A 19,558-nucleotide genomic window follows, 5' to 3' on the forward strand; every position below is an offset into this window, starting at 1 on the left:
TTTTAATATGATCTACTCAAAAGAAGATAAAAGTTATTTAGAGAAGATAACCAATATTATCTAAACTTCCCATTTACCGCGCAAAATATATATAATCATTTGTTAAACTTTTGCTTAAAAATAAGCTTTAATTTACATCTGAAATAATACTGAAGATATTTAAGATAATTTATAACTAAATTATGATTATTTGAGTTCATTTACCAGATGTAATTAAATAATACAAACACAAAAATTTTTTGCATTTAGAGGAACGCCAAATATTGTCGCTAGAGGGCGGCACCAGGTTCAAGATGAGAAATACCAAGAGCATCAATGAATATGTTTGTATACCACTAAATGTTGCCGACGAAGGGTATAGTAGAGTAGTATTTCTTATTGTAATCAATCTGCGGAATGTCAAAGTTCTAGCAGAAAGATTTTGCATATTTTGCATGGATATAGAATGTTTTACGAAAGAAAATGCACCAAAACATAGTAATTTCTGGCTGTTTTTCTATGAAGCCTAGGTGAAAAAAGCAGGGTCCTCAAATTTCTGCCGTAGTACGAGGCACCCTGAAAAGAGTGCTTTTCAAAATTTTCTCTTTTGTAGTTGCCGATGTGGCCTGCAATGGTAATGCGTGTGGTCGTGGTGGTTATGTGTTCGCCGTTAGCCGTCATGTCCAATACGAATCTCCGTAAGTGTTCATTTTTGAATTTTATAAATAGGTTAAATAATAATTTTTTTTTTTTTTTTTTGTTTTCATTAAAATTTTAATTCAGTTTGCAGTTTTTATTAAGGACTTTTGTCAGGTATAATAATATAATAAAATTATAATATTCATCTAAGATACAATTTGCATATATTGTAAACACCCGAAAGAAATCCTATATATAGTTTGCATTTTACTTACATTCTGTTTTAAATAGGATGACTATCGTAAATATATATATATGACATAGAAAAATTTTCTGGGTAGGAAATAAGTTTGATATTTTATTTCTTAATAAATCATTTGCGGGATAAATAATTTAGTATTTAATTCTAGAAAATTTATAAAGTAGTATTTGATTTCAGTAAACTTAAAAATATTCATTAGTATTTAAAGTAACGCAGGTTCATTATAAAAATCCTTAATTATCAAATATACTACTAAAATTTTATAAATTTAAAATTAAGTAGCATTGAATTTAAAAATTCGCGCATTAACATAAATAAAGGTTATGAATCATTTTATCTTTCAGAATAATTCTTACACTTCCTAAAAATAATCCTATTACGGAATTAAAACCTGTAATTTTGTTTTTTTACTGCAAATCTTCAAAATTATTTAAATGTAATTATTTAAATGTTCAGTTTTAATGTGTTGTATTTCATACCCCTGTCTTGGTATGACTATAGTAAGTTCCTATATCATCATGTCCAATTTAAGGAAAAAATTCCAGAATTGTAAATAATACTTATTAAAATTCGGCAACAAAAAAATTAAAAGTTATAATGCATTTTATTATTATTTTTTTTAAATCCAAGATATGTTTGAATCCTAAAACAATATATGAGCTATACTGCAGTTTGTTGTATTCTTATTATATTTTGTGTTGATGTAATTTTAAAAGTTTCTAAATGCCAAATTATTGACAGGTATTGTATAAAATATTGTGATACATGGAATAGGAATAGCATGTTTATGTTTAGAATTAGATTCATGCTGATATATTAAAAACTTAAGTCAGTATTTTAAAAAGCATATTTGCTATCTTATTGTATAAATCGCTGCATTTTTTCTAAAATGTAAAGTCATAGAATATATTTTGATTATTGTATTTGCTTAAATATTTTTTCCTGTTGCGAAGATATTTATTTAAACATGCATGAAGTTAAATACATTGATAAAGTTTATTTTGTCAGAATTAAAGCAAAATACGGAAGAAAAAAAACGACGCGAGATTTGTTTAGAAGCACTTGATGTACATTAGAGAATTCTTTCTTCCTACCGATTGTAGTAGTACGTCCTCCTTTATATTGTTGGATATAATTTTAAACTCTTTTATGTTTTCTTTATCTGGGCGATCGTTTTTCTTTCCGAAAACTCTTGTTTATCGAGACCTTTTCCTCTGCTCTGGCAGCTTTCGCTTTCCTTTGCTTTATAAATAGAAATCTTGTAAACCTTTCTTCATCGCTAGAGCGGGTTGTATACGCTGGATATGCTCTGCATTTTCTGAAGCTCTCGTTTGCCTGCTTTAGATGGTACCATATATATATATATATATATAAATCTGATGTTAACACAACATGACTTCTTTGTACGGCTTATTGTTATTCACATTTTTTTGCTGCACTTCATTTAAACTTATTTTCCAAAAATTATTCTAAGTTAACTAATTGATCCTTTAAGGCAAGTTCAAAATGATATCAGGAACTGCAAATTTTGAAATTAAATATCCTGGTCAATTTTTGTCGTACGGGAGTCAAATATCTTATAATTTTATTTTTTCATAACACGTATAAACCAAGTATAAGTTTGGGAACCGAGAGACCTCATTGAAAGTTAGATTTCGTTCATTGTCGAAAATTATTATTATTATTATTATTATTTAATTTGACATTGCCAAAATAAGAATATTTTCGTCATTAAAACGCTTCTGTAATTGTAAGTATATGACTACGGCTATCGATTATGAAAATAAATCTCGGATAAGAACTTATATACCTATACCCGACGTATGTATACACACATAAAATTACAACGTTCTACGGCTAATCGAATTTGAGTTATGCGACATACATACACATACGTAAAGACGTCACTGAAAAAATCTCTTTTGAATCCATTTTATCATCCGTTTCAGAGGGGAAAAAAAAAAAAAAAAAGAGAGAGAAAGAGATTTTTATTCTGTCCGTATATACAGACGTCGCAAAAAATCGTCCAAAAGAATTCGAAAACAGTCAAAATTTGATTTTTTCGTTGTAATATCATACCCGAATTTTTTTCGATTAGCGTACTTCCTTTACTTCGCACAAAAAAGTAAAAAATCCCTGTAATCAAAGGCTAAAATATGGTCTATTAATACATCAAATCATTTTAATTTCTCATTCTGTTTTTCTTCTAATTTATTTACCGATTTTCAGTTTGTAAAATTTCTATTTAAAACCTATCTACTGATAATTTATTTTTTTTCCAAAAGTGCATACTGAAAAATAAAAAATTGTACTTTTCGTTTAACAAAGGCGTCACTTAGCGTCAAATATGAGCATTAGCGCGAAAAATAATTAGAAAATCGCGAAATATAATTAGAAGGTGGATCCACTTTTCATATTTTTATTTTATTGTTTCATTTTAGAGACTCAATATCATAGATACAAAAAAAGTTCCAAGTGTCAAAGCCCTCAATTGCAGCTGAATCTGGTCATAATTTCCTACAAGCCGAATTCGTGATCCTTTCGGTCAATTGCTGCCAAGCTTTGTTAACGAGAGTTAAGCAATGGAAAATATGAAATGGTGTTTCCAGAAGTATCTGACTGCTATTTATGTGGCATAAGATACCACAAAACACCTTTGAAAATAAGTTGCTGATTTAAGTGTTCGTAACTCGAAACACCGTTCGTCATCCGAGGCTTTTTTTGTACATATAATTTGTTCGTGAACCGAAATGTTCATGATGTGAGGCGAATCGAAATTCCACTGTATTCTGAAAATAATGATAAAAGGTTTCATTTTGCGGGAAATAAGTACCGGATTGCGTGAAATAAAACTGGATTCTGTTTCAGTTGTCAGAAATAAAACATGCATGCATCTGTAGCGGATATCATGTATATAAAATGTTGTTTTCTAATTCTGAAATTCTCTTAAAGCATAGAGCAGCAGTCATATGCTCTCTTGCACTGCAGTGAAACTGTCTACACAATAGAAATAATAAAGCTGAGTCATTTTACGACTGCATTTTTCTTTGATTTTTGCTGTGTTAAGTACGTGACAGTTTTTTCAAATATTACAAAATGTCCTTTTTTAAGTATGTTTCAAAATGGAATAAAAACGCTTACGAATTTAAATTTTTTAATTGTATCAGTATCCATCAAGTTACTGCAACAGTATCTCGTCTTTTTGTTTGGCATGAGGACCTACAGAATTTTGTAAAAGTTGAGATGGGAAGTGAAGGAAGAACAGAACGACTTTTTGAAGGACGTGACAGTGTTTTTTGCGACTGAAGTGTAGATTGAAACATTATTGACCTGTGAGAAAATTCAGACTGTTTTCTTCCATGCAGTTTATTTCGTGGCTGGAATTTAAAGAGGGGCATAAGCACGCAAAGCAGCCAGGAAGTCCATATTTTTAATTTTTTTTTTCCTCCCTGGATTTTGTTGAAGTTAATAACCCATGGCACGTGACGGAGAAGTTTAAAAATGGAACTGACGAACATATACAAATGGCCTGGTGAAGAGTGAGGGCGGTTTTTAGAAATTTCTTCTTCACATGTACATGAAGGAGTATCCTCAAATTCCGCCGGAAACGCCATTACTCGAAATTCTCTTACTATCTTTGACCTCATCTTACTTTGTGATGTTTCAACTTTTTTTTTTAAGATCAGTTTGCATAACATACGTTCCTTTTTTATATTAATTCAAACTTGGGGATATTCAAACTACTGTGAATAAATTCTTTCAATAGTACTAGTTGTTGAAGTATGACCCCTCAGTGGCTAGTGATCTTTTTCCTTTTTGTACAATAGTGATACGATAGTTTCTGTTTTCTGGTATAATAATGAAAAATGATCAAATAATATCCCCTTTTTTATTTTATAATTCATTCCTGTCAATTTTATTCCTAACTTAGCCAGGCCCACCAGCGGCCGAGCGGTATGTCGCTGAACACTGGTAGTTCGGTCCGAGGTTCGAATCCCGCGAGCGGGCTGGCTGCATGGGCGTTTTCGTGGTTTTCCCCATGTGTAACGTGTATACGAGCCAGTTTCCCTTAGAAAGACCTCCACGAAGACATCCCTCCCCTTAGGCAGATAGCCGTAGTATGCTTTGCCGTAGTTAAATAAACTAAACCAAACCTAACTTAACCATAACACTCGACCACCATTCCCAACTCGGTCTTGTTTCCCAGCCCTCGAGCCCAGCAGCAACTGACGGGTAAGATCGTTGAAAACTGGTAGTTCTACCCCGGGGAATGAGGTAACCCATGTATAAGTGAATATGGGCCCCTTTCCGTTGAAAAATCCTCCACAAAGATATTCCTCCTTTTAGGTATATAGTCTTCGAGGTGTTTTGCCTTAATTCCCACCCCTCTTTTAAATGTAAAGCAGGAGGAATTTGTGACTTATCTCTCCATTTATCACAACAAAATAATCGCTTGACTTACAGAAGCTTGCCTTCATGTTTGTCCCTTTTTAGGAATCAGAATTTAATAGCAACTTTTTCTTATTTTCTTCTCGTCAGCTCTTTGCTCTATAGGGTAGTGCTGTGAACTGGCGGCCCTCAAAGCGATTTTATGTGGACCGCGAAGGCATTTCAGTTATGGAGGCCACTAGCGGTCGTCGTTGAATACCAGTGTAATTCAATCCGGTGTTCAAATCATGGCGAACGGGGCTGTCTGCATGGGCGTTTTCGTGGTTTCTAACTTGTGTAACGTGCGTACGAGCCAGTTTCCCTTAGAAAGTCCTCCACGAAGTCATTCCTTCCCTTAGGAAGCTAGCCCTCGTGTGGTTTGCCTTTATTAAATAAACCAACCACTTCAATGTATGTTTGTTGTTAAACTGATGTAAAGATTTCGAGATTTAGTTGTTTTAAGGTCCGAGGTTATATTATTTTCATTTCTATTGAACATGAATAGCGCACAAGAAAATCTATAAATCGAGCTAATTAATTGCTAATAAGATATAAATCGTATTCAGAGATTTAAAGATATAGATTTTATTAACTTTCATTCGTAATTGTGAAAGAAAACCAAGTTCATTTGCGAATTTTTGCACTAAGAAAAATCGTTTTCTTTGCGAATGTATAATTTTTTTTTTTTTTTTTTTTTTAATAATTGAAAATTGATAACAAAACAACCCGTCTGACTGATGAGTATCTACAAGAAGAAAATTCCTAGTAATTTCTGTTTAAGGCTGCAGACTTTATCACAATCGAAACGTCATGGACTCTCAAGCTGTTATAAGAAGTAAAGAGGTTTATAATTATTTACATGCAAACATATGTATTTTTATTTATGCGTCAAAAAATAATAAATAAGAAAAAGAAGCTAGATTGCCATTATTTATTCTCAGGTTTATCCCACTAAGATAGAAGAAGGCATGGTTATAAGTCCCTTCATAGGAGGTAACTTCATATAAGGCACCCTAATAGGTGCCTGCACTATAAAATGGCCACCACTTTTGGCCTTAGGAGTGGCCGATGCTGAATAGGCAAGTGCCCACCGTTAGATTAAAAAAAAAAAAAAAAAAAACTCTTGCAGGTAACCAAACTTTAGATTTCAGATAGAATATAAATTTGAGTTATCCCCTTTATGATAATTATTGTTTATGTTATGTTTTGATAAATGTTCAGGAAGCGAAATTTAAAGTATGCAGTTTTTTTATTTTTTTAACAAAAACTTTACATTTTGGAGGGGGGAAAAATTCTGGTTAGTCAGTTGTTTTCACATCATGCATGCGGCCCGCATGCAGTTTGGGTTTGAGATCACTGTTGTAGTGGTTACGATGAGAATTGTGTTACGATAGTCATAGATAAAATTAATGTTGAAACTGAAAGGAACCCAGAAACCCTAATATATGATGATCTAATTATTGTCTTTTAAATTAAATCATGTTTTGAAAATTTACATAAAAGTCATAGGTTTGAAGATCTCAAAGTTGTAACGGAAGCGTTCTAAGCTCAGAAGAGTGACTGTATCTTATATTATAGGCCAACCACCAACTGAACAGCCGCTGAATACTAGTATTTATCCCGAGTTAAAATTCCGATCAATGGCCTGGATGGATGAACGTTTTCATGATTTTCCCCATGTTTAACGAGAATTTGAGCAAGCTTCCCTTAGAAAGTTCTTCGCGAAGGCTTTCCTCCCTTTAGGCAGCTAGCTTGTGAGCGCTTCGCGATAATCTAAGACCTTTTATTGATAAAAGGGCATGTAAAAATGCTGACTTGTGTTATAAATGAGATGACGGAGGTATTTTCAGACAAACAGACAAAACTCAAGTATATTAATTCGATACTAGTCCACAGTAGTTATTTATAATTATTAATATGTAATCATTTATAATTAGAGACAGATTTAACAAATCACCCGGGATCAGTGGGGAAAAAAGTTCATTAAATCGGGAGACTGAAAAAGGTGTACAAATATGCAAGGAAAAAAAAACAAAAATTATTCACTATACTTATAGTATGAAGATATCAGTAAAACGAATAAACGATAGGCATATATTATATAAAATGTATATGGTGGTACACAATTTCAATAATGAATAACATTTTTTCAAAAATTTCCCCAGTGTGGTGGGTAAAATAATACTATTCAAAAATTCAAAACTGTATAATTGTTATGCAAGACTTCGGCAATGCGAGTAAAATATCATTTCGTGAAGTTTCATAAAAGCCCATATGTTACCTGTCAATGCTGATAAACAATTTAGCTGCTGAACTCTCCTTATTTTAAAAATCATGTTACTTAATGATGTGTATCCGTGTATATTCAGTATAATGTATAAAAACTCCGTCCAATTAAATAGTTATGTTGATGTAAAAATAGCGGTGTAGAATATGTTACCAGAATTTGATTATCTATAAAAATAAGTTTTAATTAAAGAATGAATAATATATTTTTTTTTAGTTAAAATACCAGTTATTTGTGTTGTTGCGTTGTTTGTGATTATATAATGCTCATGCCTAAAAATGTTAAGCCTTTGATCTTAATTTCGCGATCTTGTCTCTATCGCGAAATTTCATCCCTGGCAACGCGACCAACCAGGAAATTCTTTTTTTCCCGGGGTAAAATTATTCTCTCAACATTTACGTTACCAGATGTTTCTGCGGTGAATAAAGTTGGCATCGTCATCTTCCCAAATTCGATTTTCTAACAACTCTATTCACTTTCTTTAAGCATTTTGCATATGAATAATGCTACTGCACATAGCAGTATCCATTTCATGTTGTTCGAAGTTCTTGGGAAATCCCCACGTAAAAGGCGTCAAGATTCTGTAACATGTTGGAAATGGCCGTTAGTAGCTGGGAGTCATTCTATTTTCACAGACCTTGCCGGTAGACGAAAAAACTGTAGACAGCTTGACGCTGTATCTTTTTATAACATTTTTTAGTTTCGTTTCTGTTCCTTCGGTGGAAGCCGTTGCGACAGTATGCAAGCAAAGCAAATTGCAGTCTCGAATTCGGATTCAGGAAAGAAAGAACACCGGTCCTCGAAATGAATTAAAAAGTTAGTAGTAATTAATTAAAAAATTAGCAGTAACAATTCAGTGGGAATTAGTTTTGAAACTGATAGAACGAAAGTTGTTTTTAAAACTTTAAACACTTTTAGATGGTGGTGTTTTTATTTCGCGTAGGTCGCATTCGTAACAAAAACGAAACTGCTGTAGACTGATTAACCATAGTATACTGGGGATGACATGCACTGTTAATCCGAAGTCAGTTTAATAAACACAGGAAAGAGAAGTAACCAGTATTATAATTAAAAGAAAACAGTATTTAGAAGTAGCCTGTATTTTTAAGCAGAGGAGAATAAATTCATTGAGTTATGCAAATTTAAATAGTATTAAAAGTAAAAAGAACACATTGTAAATAACAGAAGAATAAACGTCATGAAAAATGAAGAAATTAAGTTTTGAATATTGTTAAAGAGCAATATTTGCGACAAAACTTGGCAACAGCATGGAATTCCAACTCGCATAAAATAATCGATTAGAACTTTTTTTTAACTGTCGTCCAAACTGTAATCGAGATGGCAAAGTGCTCCAGAAGAAAGAATAATAAAGTAATCGAAAAAGCTTCAATAAAGCAAAATATCTTGAAATAAAATCACTATGATTCCCTTCCCCCAAATACACTACAATAAAACGATCAAAACGAAAACTAATGTGAATTGGCTTGGTTTATGCATAATAAAAATTTAAAGAACTATGCAAACCCAAGCTAAGATGAAATTGGCAAAGCTAGTGGAAGCTTATCACTTACTCATTGTTGGCCGGGGAGAGGAATAATACCTACTGTTTGTTTTTACTTGCATTACATTTGTATTTCAGTAGAAATAAATCCCAAATACAAAATTAATTGGCTGTACACTTGATTTATTTAACGATTGAGGAATTTACTTTTAACATATGATTCAGCAATGTTTATATGTTTCGGATTACGAATAATTAACTTCCGAATTGTTATCATTGCTATTATCCCACAAGTTCTTTTTGTCGTAAACAGTATGGCTTTAGGTTGATAATTTGTGATAATAATTTTCTCATAATTCCACAATAAATAAACGTAAGTTTTCAAATGGGATTGTTAATCTGCCCTCGGTTAATCGGGAACCTACTGCATTGCTAAATGAGTGAATGGATTGCTTAAATCCATTTAGAAGCAATATAAAGCGAAGTAGTCCATTTAAAAGCTATATACGAGTATATTAAAAAAGTATTTTGGATGTTTTTCGATTTACATAGCTTGCTGTGCATCCATTACTGAATCAATGGACGAAAGATTGACAAAGCCGTCGGGGAAGCATTTCCTGATAAGTTTGTTATATTTAATGCTGTCGTTTTTTGGCGCTTTAACACAGGCATCGATATCAGTTGTAATTTTCTTTTGGTTTGGTTTGGTTTTGTTAGATTACGGCAAAGCACTCGAGGGCTACCTGCCTTAACGGAGGGATGCCTTCGTGGAAGACTTTCTAAGGGAAACTGGCTCGTATACACGTTACACATGGGTAAAACCACGAAAACGCCCATGCAGCCAGCCCGTTCGCGGGATTCGAACCTCGGACCGAACTATCAGTGTTCAGCGACGTTACCGCTCGGCCGTTGGTGGGCCCATAATTTTCTTTTGAAACTAGACCAGTAATGGGGTTGAAAATAAATTCTACATTGCCAAGTAACAGCAGTTGCTGTGCAAACTGCTCTGCAAGTGTTTCTTGTCATAAGTAAACCGTCATATCTGTCTTAAAATCCGTTTTACGCACCTGTTTCAATTAGGTCGATGCTTAAAGCATCAAACTGTATTCCCTAGGCTTCTTAGAGTTCCATGGAATTCTGTTAAAGATTCCACAAATCAAAATCAAAGTTCAAAAAAAAAAAAAAAAAATTTTTATTTTTCCACGTAAAGGGTCATAACACTGATTTCTCTTTATTGCTTTTTTAGCCTTGACTTTTTCTGAGGATGTTAGGGTTGTTCTCATTAACCTGACCCGGCTCAAATTTCTTCTAAATCAAATGCATGGATGGGGTTATGAAACGACAAAATGCACTACACTACTAAGCACAATGCATTTATTGATGAAAGCCAGCTCAAAAATAGGTATCAAAATTTATGGCGTCTTGGAAAATGTGGTAGACTTTGTTCTTTACACGGTTTGTAAAAGCATAAATAAGAGAAGGGTTTCACCCCCCTTGCCTTTCTCTCTTCTGGAGGCATGGAGCTTCTACCGCCATGTCTGGAGAAGACATTGCTGGTATTAAATTGCGATTTAAATGCTAAGATGAGAAGTTTCGTATCTCCAATTAATTACCGTATTTACTCGTATATTTTCTCCATTTTCCTACTTATTTTATTGCTTGAAAACAGGGAGTGAAAAATATGCATTTTATACTGTTTCTTAAGAGATGGCCTAAGCGATTAATATAACACATTAAAAAGCGTACATGAAGGCAAACTAATATTATTACATTACGTATTTCAAAGGACTTATTCATTATAATAATAATAATCTTTTTACTTACGCAAAATATTTACATTATTTTAGCATACATTTTGCATTAAATGAAAAGTTTCTAAATTTATTCTAATGAAAATAAGGAGAAAATTACGCGAAAGGGGACGGGAGATACATGCGAGTAAACACGGTATGACCTTTCCATCTGCTGTTCATTGTCAGTTTAATCATTGCACAGATAATACATTAAATATACATAGCGAAGAAAACGAGCTTTTAGAGGAATTAAAATGATTTTTATTTACTCATACAAAGTATGTTGTGTTAGATTCGCTGAAATGCAACAACTTCAGACTAAAAGCGTGTCCCAAACATTGTATACAGAAAATATGAAGTTTAAGTTATGAATGAAGTGTTTAGGTGTGAAAAAGGTATTTAATCAACATGTTTATTTTCAAAATTTAAAGGAATCAACAGAAATGAACAATGTTGATGCCTGTTTTGAAAATGTACCTTTATCGTTCCACGCATTCTTTCTTGGTTACTACATCCTGTGCCCATTTTGACAAATATCACTTGTAAAATTATGCTTTTCGGTCCTGATTATCTTCATCTGAAAGAGTGGATTATCCTTGAACTAAAAGTTTTCCGATGACAAATTCAAAACCCTTTAAGCTGACTAGCGATTTCGCTGAATTCCAGTTGTTCGATACCGGTTCAAATCTTAACGAACAGGCTGGCTGTATGCGAATTTTTTATGGTTTTTTTCATTTTTAACATCTATGCAAACCAGTTTCCTTTAAAACGTCCTTCGCGAAAGCAGTTCATCCCCAAGTCATAAAACTCTCGAGTGCTTTGCCGTAATTTGAACAGTCGTATTCTTAATCAGCCCACCAGCGGCTGAGCGGTAAAATCGGTGAACAGGTAGTTCCGACCTGTGTTCGAATCCAGTCGAACAAGCTGGCTGCGTGTGCGTTTTGTTGTTTTCCCCATGCATAACGTGTATACGAGCCAGCTTACCCTAGGAAGTCCTCCACGAAGGCCTCCCTCCCCTTAGGTAGATAGCCCTAGTATTCTTTGTCATAATAAACTAAACCAACCCCATTCTTAATCAGAGTGCTTCTGAATTTCTAATGGATTCTGATATTCTCATCTCTTGCTTGCCTCGCAGATTATCTTCAGTTCTGGCGGTATATATCCATCATTTTTTAATTGCCTTTTTGAGGCGCGTTGATGTCTGTGGCCGGTAACATATTTTCCAGAATATTTCTGTGGACATTTTGATCAGCTCTATCTGCTTCAAACTATCTCTGACACCAGTGATGGTAGGTCTGGTAGATGGATTTCTTTGCCACTCTTTCCTAAACTGAAATTGCCTGCGCTCCAACTGCACTTTTTATCTAAAATCCCCTGAATTTTAATCTTTTTTGTATCGACTAGAACGAAAATAATCTTTCAGGCGAAGTTTTTTTTGGAATTTCTAACATAATTTACCAAAATTTGGCGATTTTTTAAAAATTTAGAGTGCAATTAGGCGATTTTTTAATGTTCTTAGCCATTGTACGGTTGGTAGAACGATGATTTTTAAATGAACGAATTTAATTATTTCCTGTCAGCTCATAATTTTAAGTCAAAATGAAATCGGATTTCGAAATCAAGGAAGAAATTTAAAAGAGGGTCATCTTACGCCATCAGATAAATAGAAAGACCTTGGTGTGGTGTGTTTAATTACGGCAAAGCACACTAGGGCTATCTGCCAAAGGGGAGGGATGCCTTTCGTGGAGGACTTTCTAAGGGAAACTGGCTCGTATACACGTTACACATGGGGAAAACCACGAAAACACCCATGCAGCCAGCCCGTTCGCGGGACTCGAACCTCGGACCGAACTACCAGTGTTCAGCGACTTTACCGCTCGGCCGCTGGTGGGCTAGAAAGACCTTGAGGGGGGATAGCTTGTTTTGGTTTGGTGTATTACTAAAAGCGCACTAGGGCTATCTGCGTAAGGGGAGGGATGCCTTCGTGGAGGTCTTTTTAAGAGAAACTGCCTCGTATACCCGTTACACATGGGGAAAACCGCAAAAACACCAATGCAGCCAGCCGGTCGGAATTACCAGCATTTAACGATTTTACCGTTCGTGGGCGAGGGGGGGGAGATAGTACCATGCGCCCTTCGTTGCAACGGTGAGTTTTCAGAGACAGCAGTTTTTCTTCTGGCATATTTTAAATTTGTGTGATAAACTTAAACGTGTATAATAAATCTAAAAGAGATTTAAACTTTTGAAATTACACGTTTTTAATTAAATGCATGAAAGGAGTAAAAAAAAAATTTTTTTTTAACTGTTTAGACTATTATGAATAAAATTCTAGGTCAAATGCGATTGAAAGTGAAACTTTAATTACACGGTTTTATCTAAATGCACAAAAAGTTCTTTTTCAGCTATCGTTATTGCCTTGCTCATCATTCTTTCATACGCGATTGTAAAAGTAAAATCCTGATTTGTAAATGTATTGGGACACAAATAGAATTCCAAGGAATAATAGAAGTGATAGTATAGAAATGACAAATAAAAGAATGATTACATTCAATTAGCTTACATTTGAGCGAATAAGAATAATGACATTTATATTTGACATCAGAATAAGAATGATCATATTCACTTAGCTTGCATTTCCCTTTGGACAATTTTAACTTATGGTGTATTTAATTACGGCAAAGCACACGAGGGCTATCTGCCTAAGGGGAGGGATGCCTTCGTGGAGGACTTTCTAAGGAAAACTGGCTCGTATATACGTTACACATGGGGAAAACCACGAAAACGCCCATGCAGCCAGCCCGTTCGCGGGATAATTTTAACTTATGATCTGCCATTACTAGCAGCTCCACAATTTTGGTTTTGGTCGCATATGAAGAAGAATATTATATTTAAAACGTGGCAAAAAAAAAAAAAAAATCAATTTCGTCTTGGTATAGATTTTTAAATAAAACTCTGTTGATTTTCTGGGTGATCAGACATATGTCTTGTTCTTTAGAAGGGGGGAGGAATTGCATTTTAGTTTTTATATTGCCGTGCTTTTCTTGAAGTTTAATGTTATTAATTTTTTTTCTCTTGCTTATGTATTTATTTAGTACTTGCCTTAAATGCCTTTAATGAAAATCATGTACTTTAAATGGTTTTTAATGAGTTTTATTTATTATTTCTTCTTAAAATTTCTTAGTAGATCTTTTCTAACTAAACATTATTTTTAGAATCTGAAGATCCTTGCGAGTTTCCGAAAAAAAATGTCGAACGTTAAGCAACAAATTTGTTACTAATTAAGAAATTCTGGAACATTTAGGGAGCAAAATGTGCGGGGAAACACAATCGCTAGAGAATGCGGTAGAACGAAAAAAGAATTATCGTGCTAAGAAAGAGACAAATCATTTAAGTGGAAATGTCTTTTCGATGTTAACAAAAGTAACCTAACAATAAATAGTGTTTTCTTTTCCATCAGGATTTAATTCATTTTTCAATGTAAGTTGGCCGAAAAGATTGTCTTTAAATGTCACAGAAGGAACTTTTGTATGAGTTATAGAATTTCTGAAACTTTCCATAACCTGAGATTTGACTCTAAAAATTTCGTAGTCGAGTATTTATATTAAGATTTGGTGTATGGGGGATGTATACCAGAAATGTAACATTAACATAAATGGTTCTTGCGTATTAGCACAACCACTTTAGTAGAAAGCGCTAGATTTTCAGACTGCACCCAACTCTGGCAACTATGTCAGTGGGGAATGCATACCAGAAATGAAGCACTAACCTAAATGGTTACTTAGATTATCATAACCAGGGCCGAATTTATGTATAAGGCTGCACAAGCTATACCTTAGGGACCCCACGTTCTTGGGGACCCCCAAAAAATTTAAATATAGTATAAATAGTATTAAAATATATTATAACATACTTATAAAGGGCCCCATATCTCAAATAGCTTAGGGCCTTATCAGTTCTAAAGCACGGTAGTAGATGTCACCAAATTTCAGAATGTGTCAAAGTCTGGTAACTATGCGCTTAACAGTTCTTCAGTCTTAGCAAACAAAATCACTATTTTCTAATGCTTTCTTTTTGTTATATTTCAGCTTCTGACGGTTTTTCCTAATAAATGATGATAATTTATGTCTTAAACTCAATTTTAAAGCTTGTAGGATTTGACTACAGTGAAAGAAACTGCGGTAAAATTTCTGTAGGAATGTAGTATTTTGCCGCAAAATGGCTAAAAGGAACATTTTGGATCTCTGTTATTAAATCGTCGCTACGAAATTTCTATCAGAACAAAAGAAAAATTCGTTCATAAGTTGGTTTATGAATTAATTATATGCCTAATTAAAGGCCTAATTAAAATGCAAAATATATATCTCTTCATATAATAAGGAAGTGTCGGTGTGACTTTCGTTCGTGCTGCGCGTAAGCTAATAGACTCAAGGGTACGAAATTTTGAGCATAGGGTGCATCTAGACCAGTGTTTCTTAACCTTTTTGTCACAATGAACCACTTTACAAATTTTAAATATGTCACGGACCCCTCTGTGAAAAAAAAAAATTGCTTAAACATTATTTATTACAAAATATATTCTGTTTTATTATTTAATTATTTCAATATTTTTATTTCAATAATATAAAAAATTTGAAGAAATTGAAATTTTTAATGTGAAGGCTGTTGCTGCTTTTGCTTGATTAACAGATTGAATTGAGGGATGGTTTTCGACAAAGCAACGCGCATATCATGTTCGACATTCAGTCTATTTCGATGTTTTGTTTTTATTGTGACAAGTGTGGAAAATCCCGCTTCGCAAAGATATATTGTAGCAAACGGAATAATGGCTGCCATAACTCGTTTTACAAGCAATGGGTAGGCTTCTCTTAAAGAAGACCAAAACTCTCCAAGAGTTTTTGAATCGAAATCCATTTTTAACAAGGACTCTGTTTCAAATCAATTAGCTCATCTTTGGCAAGGTTCATGCCATCGAGTCAATATCACAAAGAAAAGGATTGCGAATCCACAACTCATCTTTTATATTTATTCCATCCGAATTGAAATATTTTTCAAATGAAACTTGAAGTACTTCCAGGTGTTCACAGATTTCATTTTTCAAGTTATTCAATAACAAACTATCTTTCCGAGATCCATTTTCAAAAACACTTCGTCCGACATTTGAAAGTTTGCATGTATCCCATTTTGAATTCTAATTTTCCAAAGTGACATTTTCAATAAAAATGCCTGTATTTTCTCAGTGGCATCCATAATTGTTGTATCAGGCCCGTGAATTGAAAGACATATATCGTTCATGTGGTTAAAAATGTCTGCCAGGTAACCCAATTTACATATAAAACCTTTTTTCTTGAAATATTCCAAGAGTGAGTTATCTTTTTCTTCTAAAAAAAGTAATACTTCTGTCTTCAACATGAAAATTCGTTTCAAAACCTGCCCTCGTGACAGCCAGCGCACTTCCGTGTGATACCTGCGTTCATTTCTTGACACAGTGTTTTAAAAAGACGATGATTAAGAGCTCTAATTCTAATAAAATTCACAATAACTATTGACAATACTTCTTTTAAGCTGGTTGGAAGAGTTTTGTAGCCAGTGCATGTCTATATAAAAAACAATGTGTAACAATAACATTAGAAGCCTCTTTTTTTACCAAATGGGCAAAACCAGATTTATTGCCAAGCATCGCAGGTGCTCCATCCGTACAAAGTGAATGAAGTTTTTGTTTCCAGTCGAAGTCGTGTTTGGAAAAGAAAACATTTAAAATCGCTAAAACATCAACTGCCTTTGTAGTTTGCAAAAGAGACTCACAAAATAAGAATTCTTCTTTGATAGTATCAGCAGACACGTAACGAACAAAAACAAGAAGTTGACTACAATTCGAGATGTCTGTAGTTTCATCCAGTTGCATACTAAAAGGAAATGGCGATGTTTTCAATTCATCGATGATCTGTTTCAAGATATTGCAAGAAATTTCAACTATTCTTGAATGTATCACATCCTTGGACAATGGAATAGCCTCAAGTTTTTTTCTCTGTTCCAGTCCACAAACTAATTCAACCATTTCCAGCGCACACGGCTTAATTAATGTCTCTCCAATAGTATGCGGTTTCTTACTTTTGGCAATACGATATGCAACTCTGAAAGATGCCTCAACCAAAGGTTTTTGTGAAATACCAAATCCAAGTTTGGTTAATGTTCCAGATTTCGAAAACTGGGCTTTCTTCTTTGTAAAAATTTCTAGATCTTTAGATGCATTTTCAGGATGAAGAGATTTGAGATGCTCTATCAATTTTGCCGGTTTCATACTGGCGTTTGCCAAAACTTTTTCACACAGAAAGCATTGTGGCTTTTCAACACCGTCCGATTCCTTCATGCAGCAGAATCCTTGAAAAAAAAACTTTAATTACAACTTGAAAAAAATACTTTAATTACAACTTATGAAAAAGTAAAACAAATATTTTGTTTTAAAAATTTGCAGGAACTTTTCGGAACTAATTTTAACGTCACTTTATTTCTAAGTGAAGTAAAATTCAAAGGCTACTTTGTGTTTCTAAAAATTTCAAATTTTATATGGTTTGCGAATGTTTTTTTCCTCGTATCGTGGAGGTCTCTATTATTGGTTAAATGGCAGACAGACGGCTTACAGAGGTTGCCCGTGACAAAAAAAAGTTTTTTTAAATATTGATGCAAACATTTTAAAAATTAGGAGCAGTCGGCGGACCCCCAAAATATGACCCATGGACCCCTACACTGATCTAGACGAGAGCCAGTGCACCTCGAAGCGAGTTTTTCAAAATTCGAATCTGATTTTTTTTTTTAATTTTATCTTTTCGATTTTATCGCATCATTTTCAATAGTTTCATTCTTTTAGAAATGTGGTTTTGGAAACAGTTTTTCATTCAATGTTTTGCATATTGGACTGTTGGCTGTTGAAAATATTAGATAAAAATGCTGCTTTTTACTTCCTTGTACGAAGTAAAAAAGAACTATTGTAATCGCGAAAAGTTTCAGGCAGCATATTTCAATAAAAATATCCATTTTGAGCGCTATCGAATGCAATTTAACGATGTTTTTGCGTGATATCTGTACGTAAGGACAGAATAAAAGACTCGTTTCCTCCAAAAAATTATAAAACTGCTTTAAAATTAATTCTGAAGAGAATTTTTCGTGGCGTCTGTACGAACGTACGTACGTATCTCGCATAACTCAAAAACGAGTAGACTCAGAACGTTGAAATTTTGTATATAGGACTACTATAACATGTAGATGTGTACCTCGTATTTTGGTTGCAATCGGCCGCACCAAACGTATATATATAACCACTCTGTTACCCAGCATAGTGATCTCAGTTTCTTTACTCCTATATGTTTGTAAATTGTACATTTTTTGCTTTAAAAATGATTGAATTATGTTGTTCTTATCTTCCGGTTAAGGTTTTTATGCCTTTAGTAAACCTGTATGCAATATTTTTAGGATTATCAACAATTTTAAAGTTGTTTAAGTGCCGCTAAGCCTAATAATTTTTTTATGGAGGCCATTGCTTGTTTACATTTAAAACAGCAAAATAGTGGATTTGTTGCCAATCTAGAGAAACTTAGCTTCAAAACAACAAAGATAACGCCTTCATTTATTATTGCAAATTAAATCAGGCTTAATCCTTTCTGGAATTTTTTCGAGGAAATAAATGTTTAAGATTTACTTCGTAATTTTTAATACAGATATTTTGAGTTTTTATGTATTTTTGCCTTCTCACGAACTGAGAACTGAATTAATTGAATGAGAAATACTCAATCGTCTGTGAAAAACTGTTTCTTTTTTGTTTTGTTTACTTAATTTCTTTTATACATCGGTCTAGCTTTGTTATAGTATTTGAATGCATGAGGCAACGATTAGATCGTTCTTCAAATGATATAAATTTTGTGCATTCTGAGTTATAATATGAACGAAATATAATACTGTTAAGTGAACCTAGCGCCAGAGTGTCGCTATGGTAAACAAATAGAGTGAATTTTAAAGAATGTATTTATTCTATTGTGGTTTATGCGCTGTCGGCGAAGTAGATTTAATTCAATCCAATAAGTTTGAATGAAATGCAAGAAAAAATGCGTATAATTTAATATTCCGTACAAGGAAGTCACATGTTGTACACATCAGATTTTTTCTTTTGATTTTTGGACACGCAACGCGCATATCGCAATCTTCTTATTCTGACGCACATGTGTCTCGCGAGGCACCCCCAACAGAAAGAATTTCCTTTCACCTCCCTCCCTCTCTTTATTAGCTAATGGCAAAGAGGTTTGTATATTTTGAAATTATGTCATCCACAAAGCACAATTTTGATTGGTTATTGCTTTCTGATGATAGTTACATTCTTTTAGAAATGTGGTTTTGGCAACAGTTTTTCATTCATTGCTTTCGATACTGAACTGCTGACTGTTTTCTCTTGAAAATATGAGATTTATTGCTTATTTCATCGTAATTTTTTATGTTTTGTTTTAATTATATATAATTTTAATTGTATAAAATGTTTTACATGATTTTTTAGGAAACAAAGGTCTTTATTTCCTTTATACCATTTGAATTCTTAAGCTTTTGCAACGGGAAGTTGACTAATTTATTTATTAGGATAATTAATATTTGTATTAAGGACTAATTTATTTATTAGGATAATTAAT

At 33.4% G+C, this 19,558-nt stretch overlaps 1 protein-coding gene across 1 annotated transcript in view; it reads left to right on the top strand.

Annotated features, from left to right (window-relative positions):
• Positions 1–313: 313 nt before the first annotated feature.
• LOC118199405 (protein eva-1-like) overlaps positions 314–19,558 on the top strand; it is a 212,110-nt gene continuing 192,865 nt past the window's right edge. Inside the window, exon 1 of the mRNA XM_085814998.1 lies at positions 314–677. Within this exon, the coding sequence (XP_085671124.1) occupies positions 599–677 (79 nt within the window). The 5' untranslated portion in view covers positions 314–598. The remainder of the gene's footprint in view (positions 678–19,558) is intronic.

The sequence above is a fragment of the Stegodyphus dumicola genome, chromosome 4 (assembly GCF_044657685.1).
Source record: "Stegodyphus dumicola isolate Sdum_Otavi_A_Nest chromosome 4, ASM4465768v1".
In the NCBI taxonomy this organism is placed as follows: Eukaryota; Metazoa; Arthropoda; class Arachnida; order Araneae; family Eresidae; genus Stegodyphus; species Stegodyphus dumicola.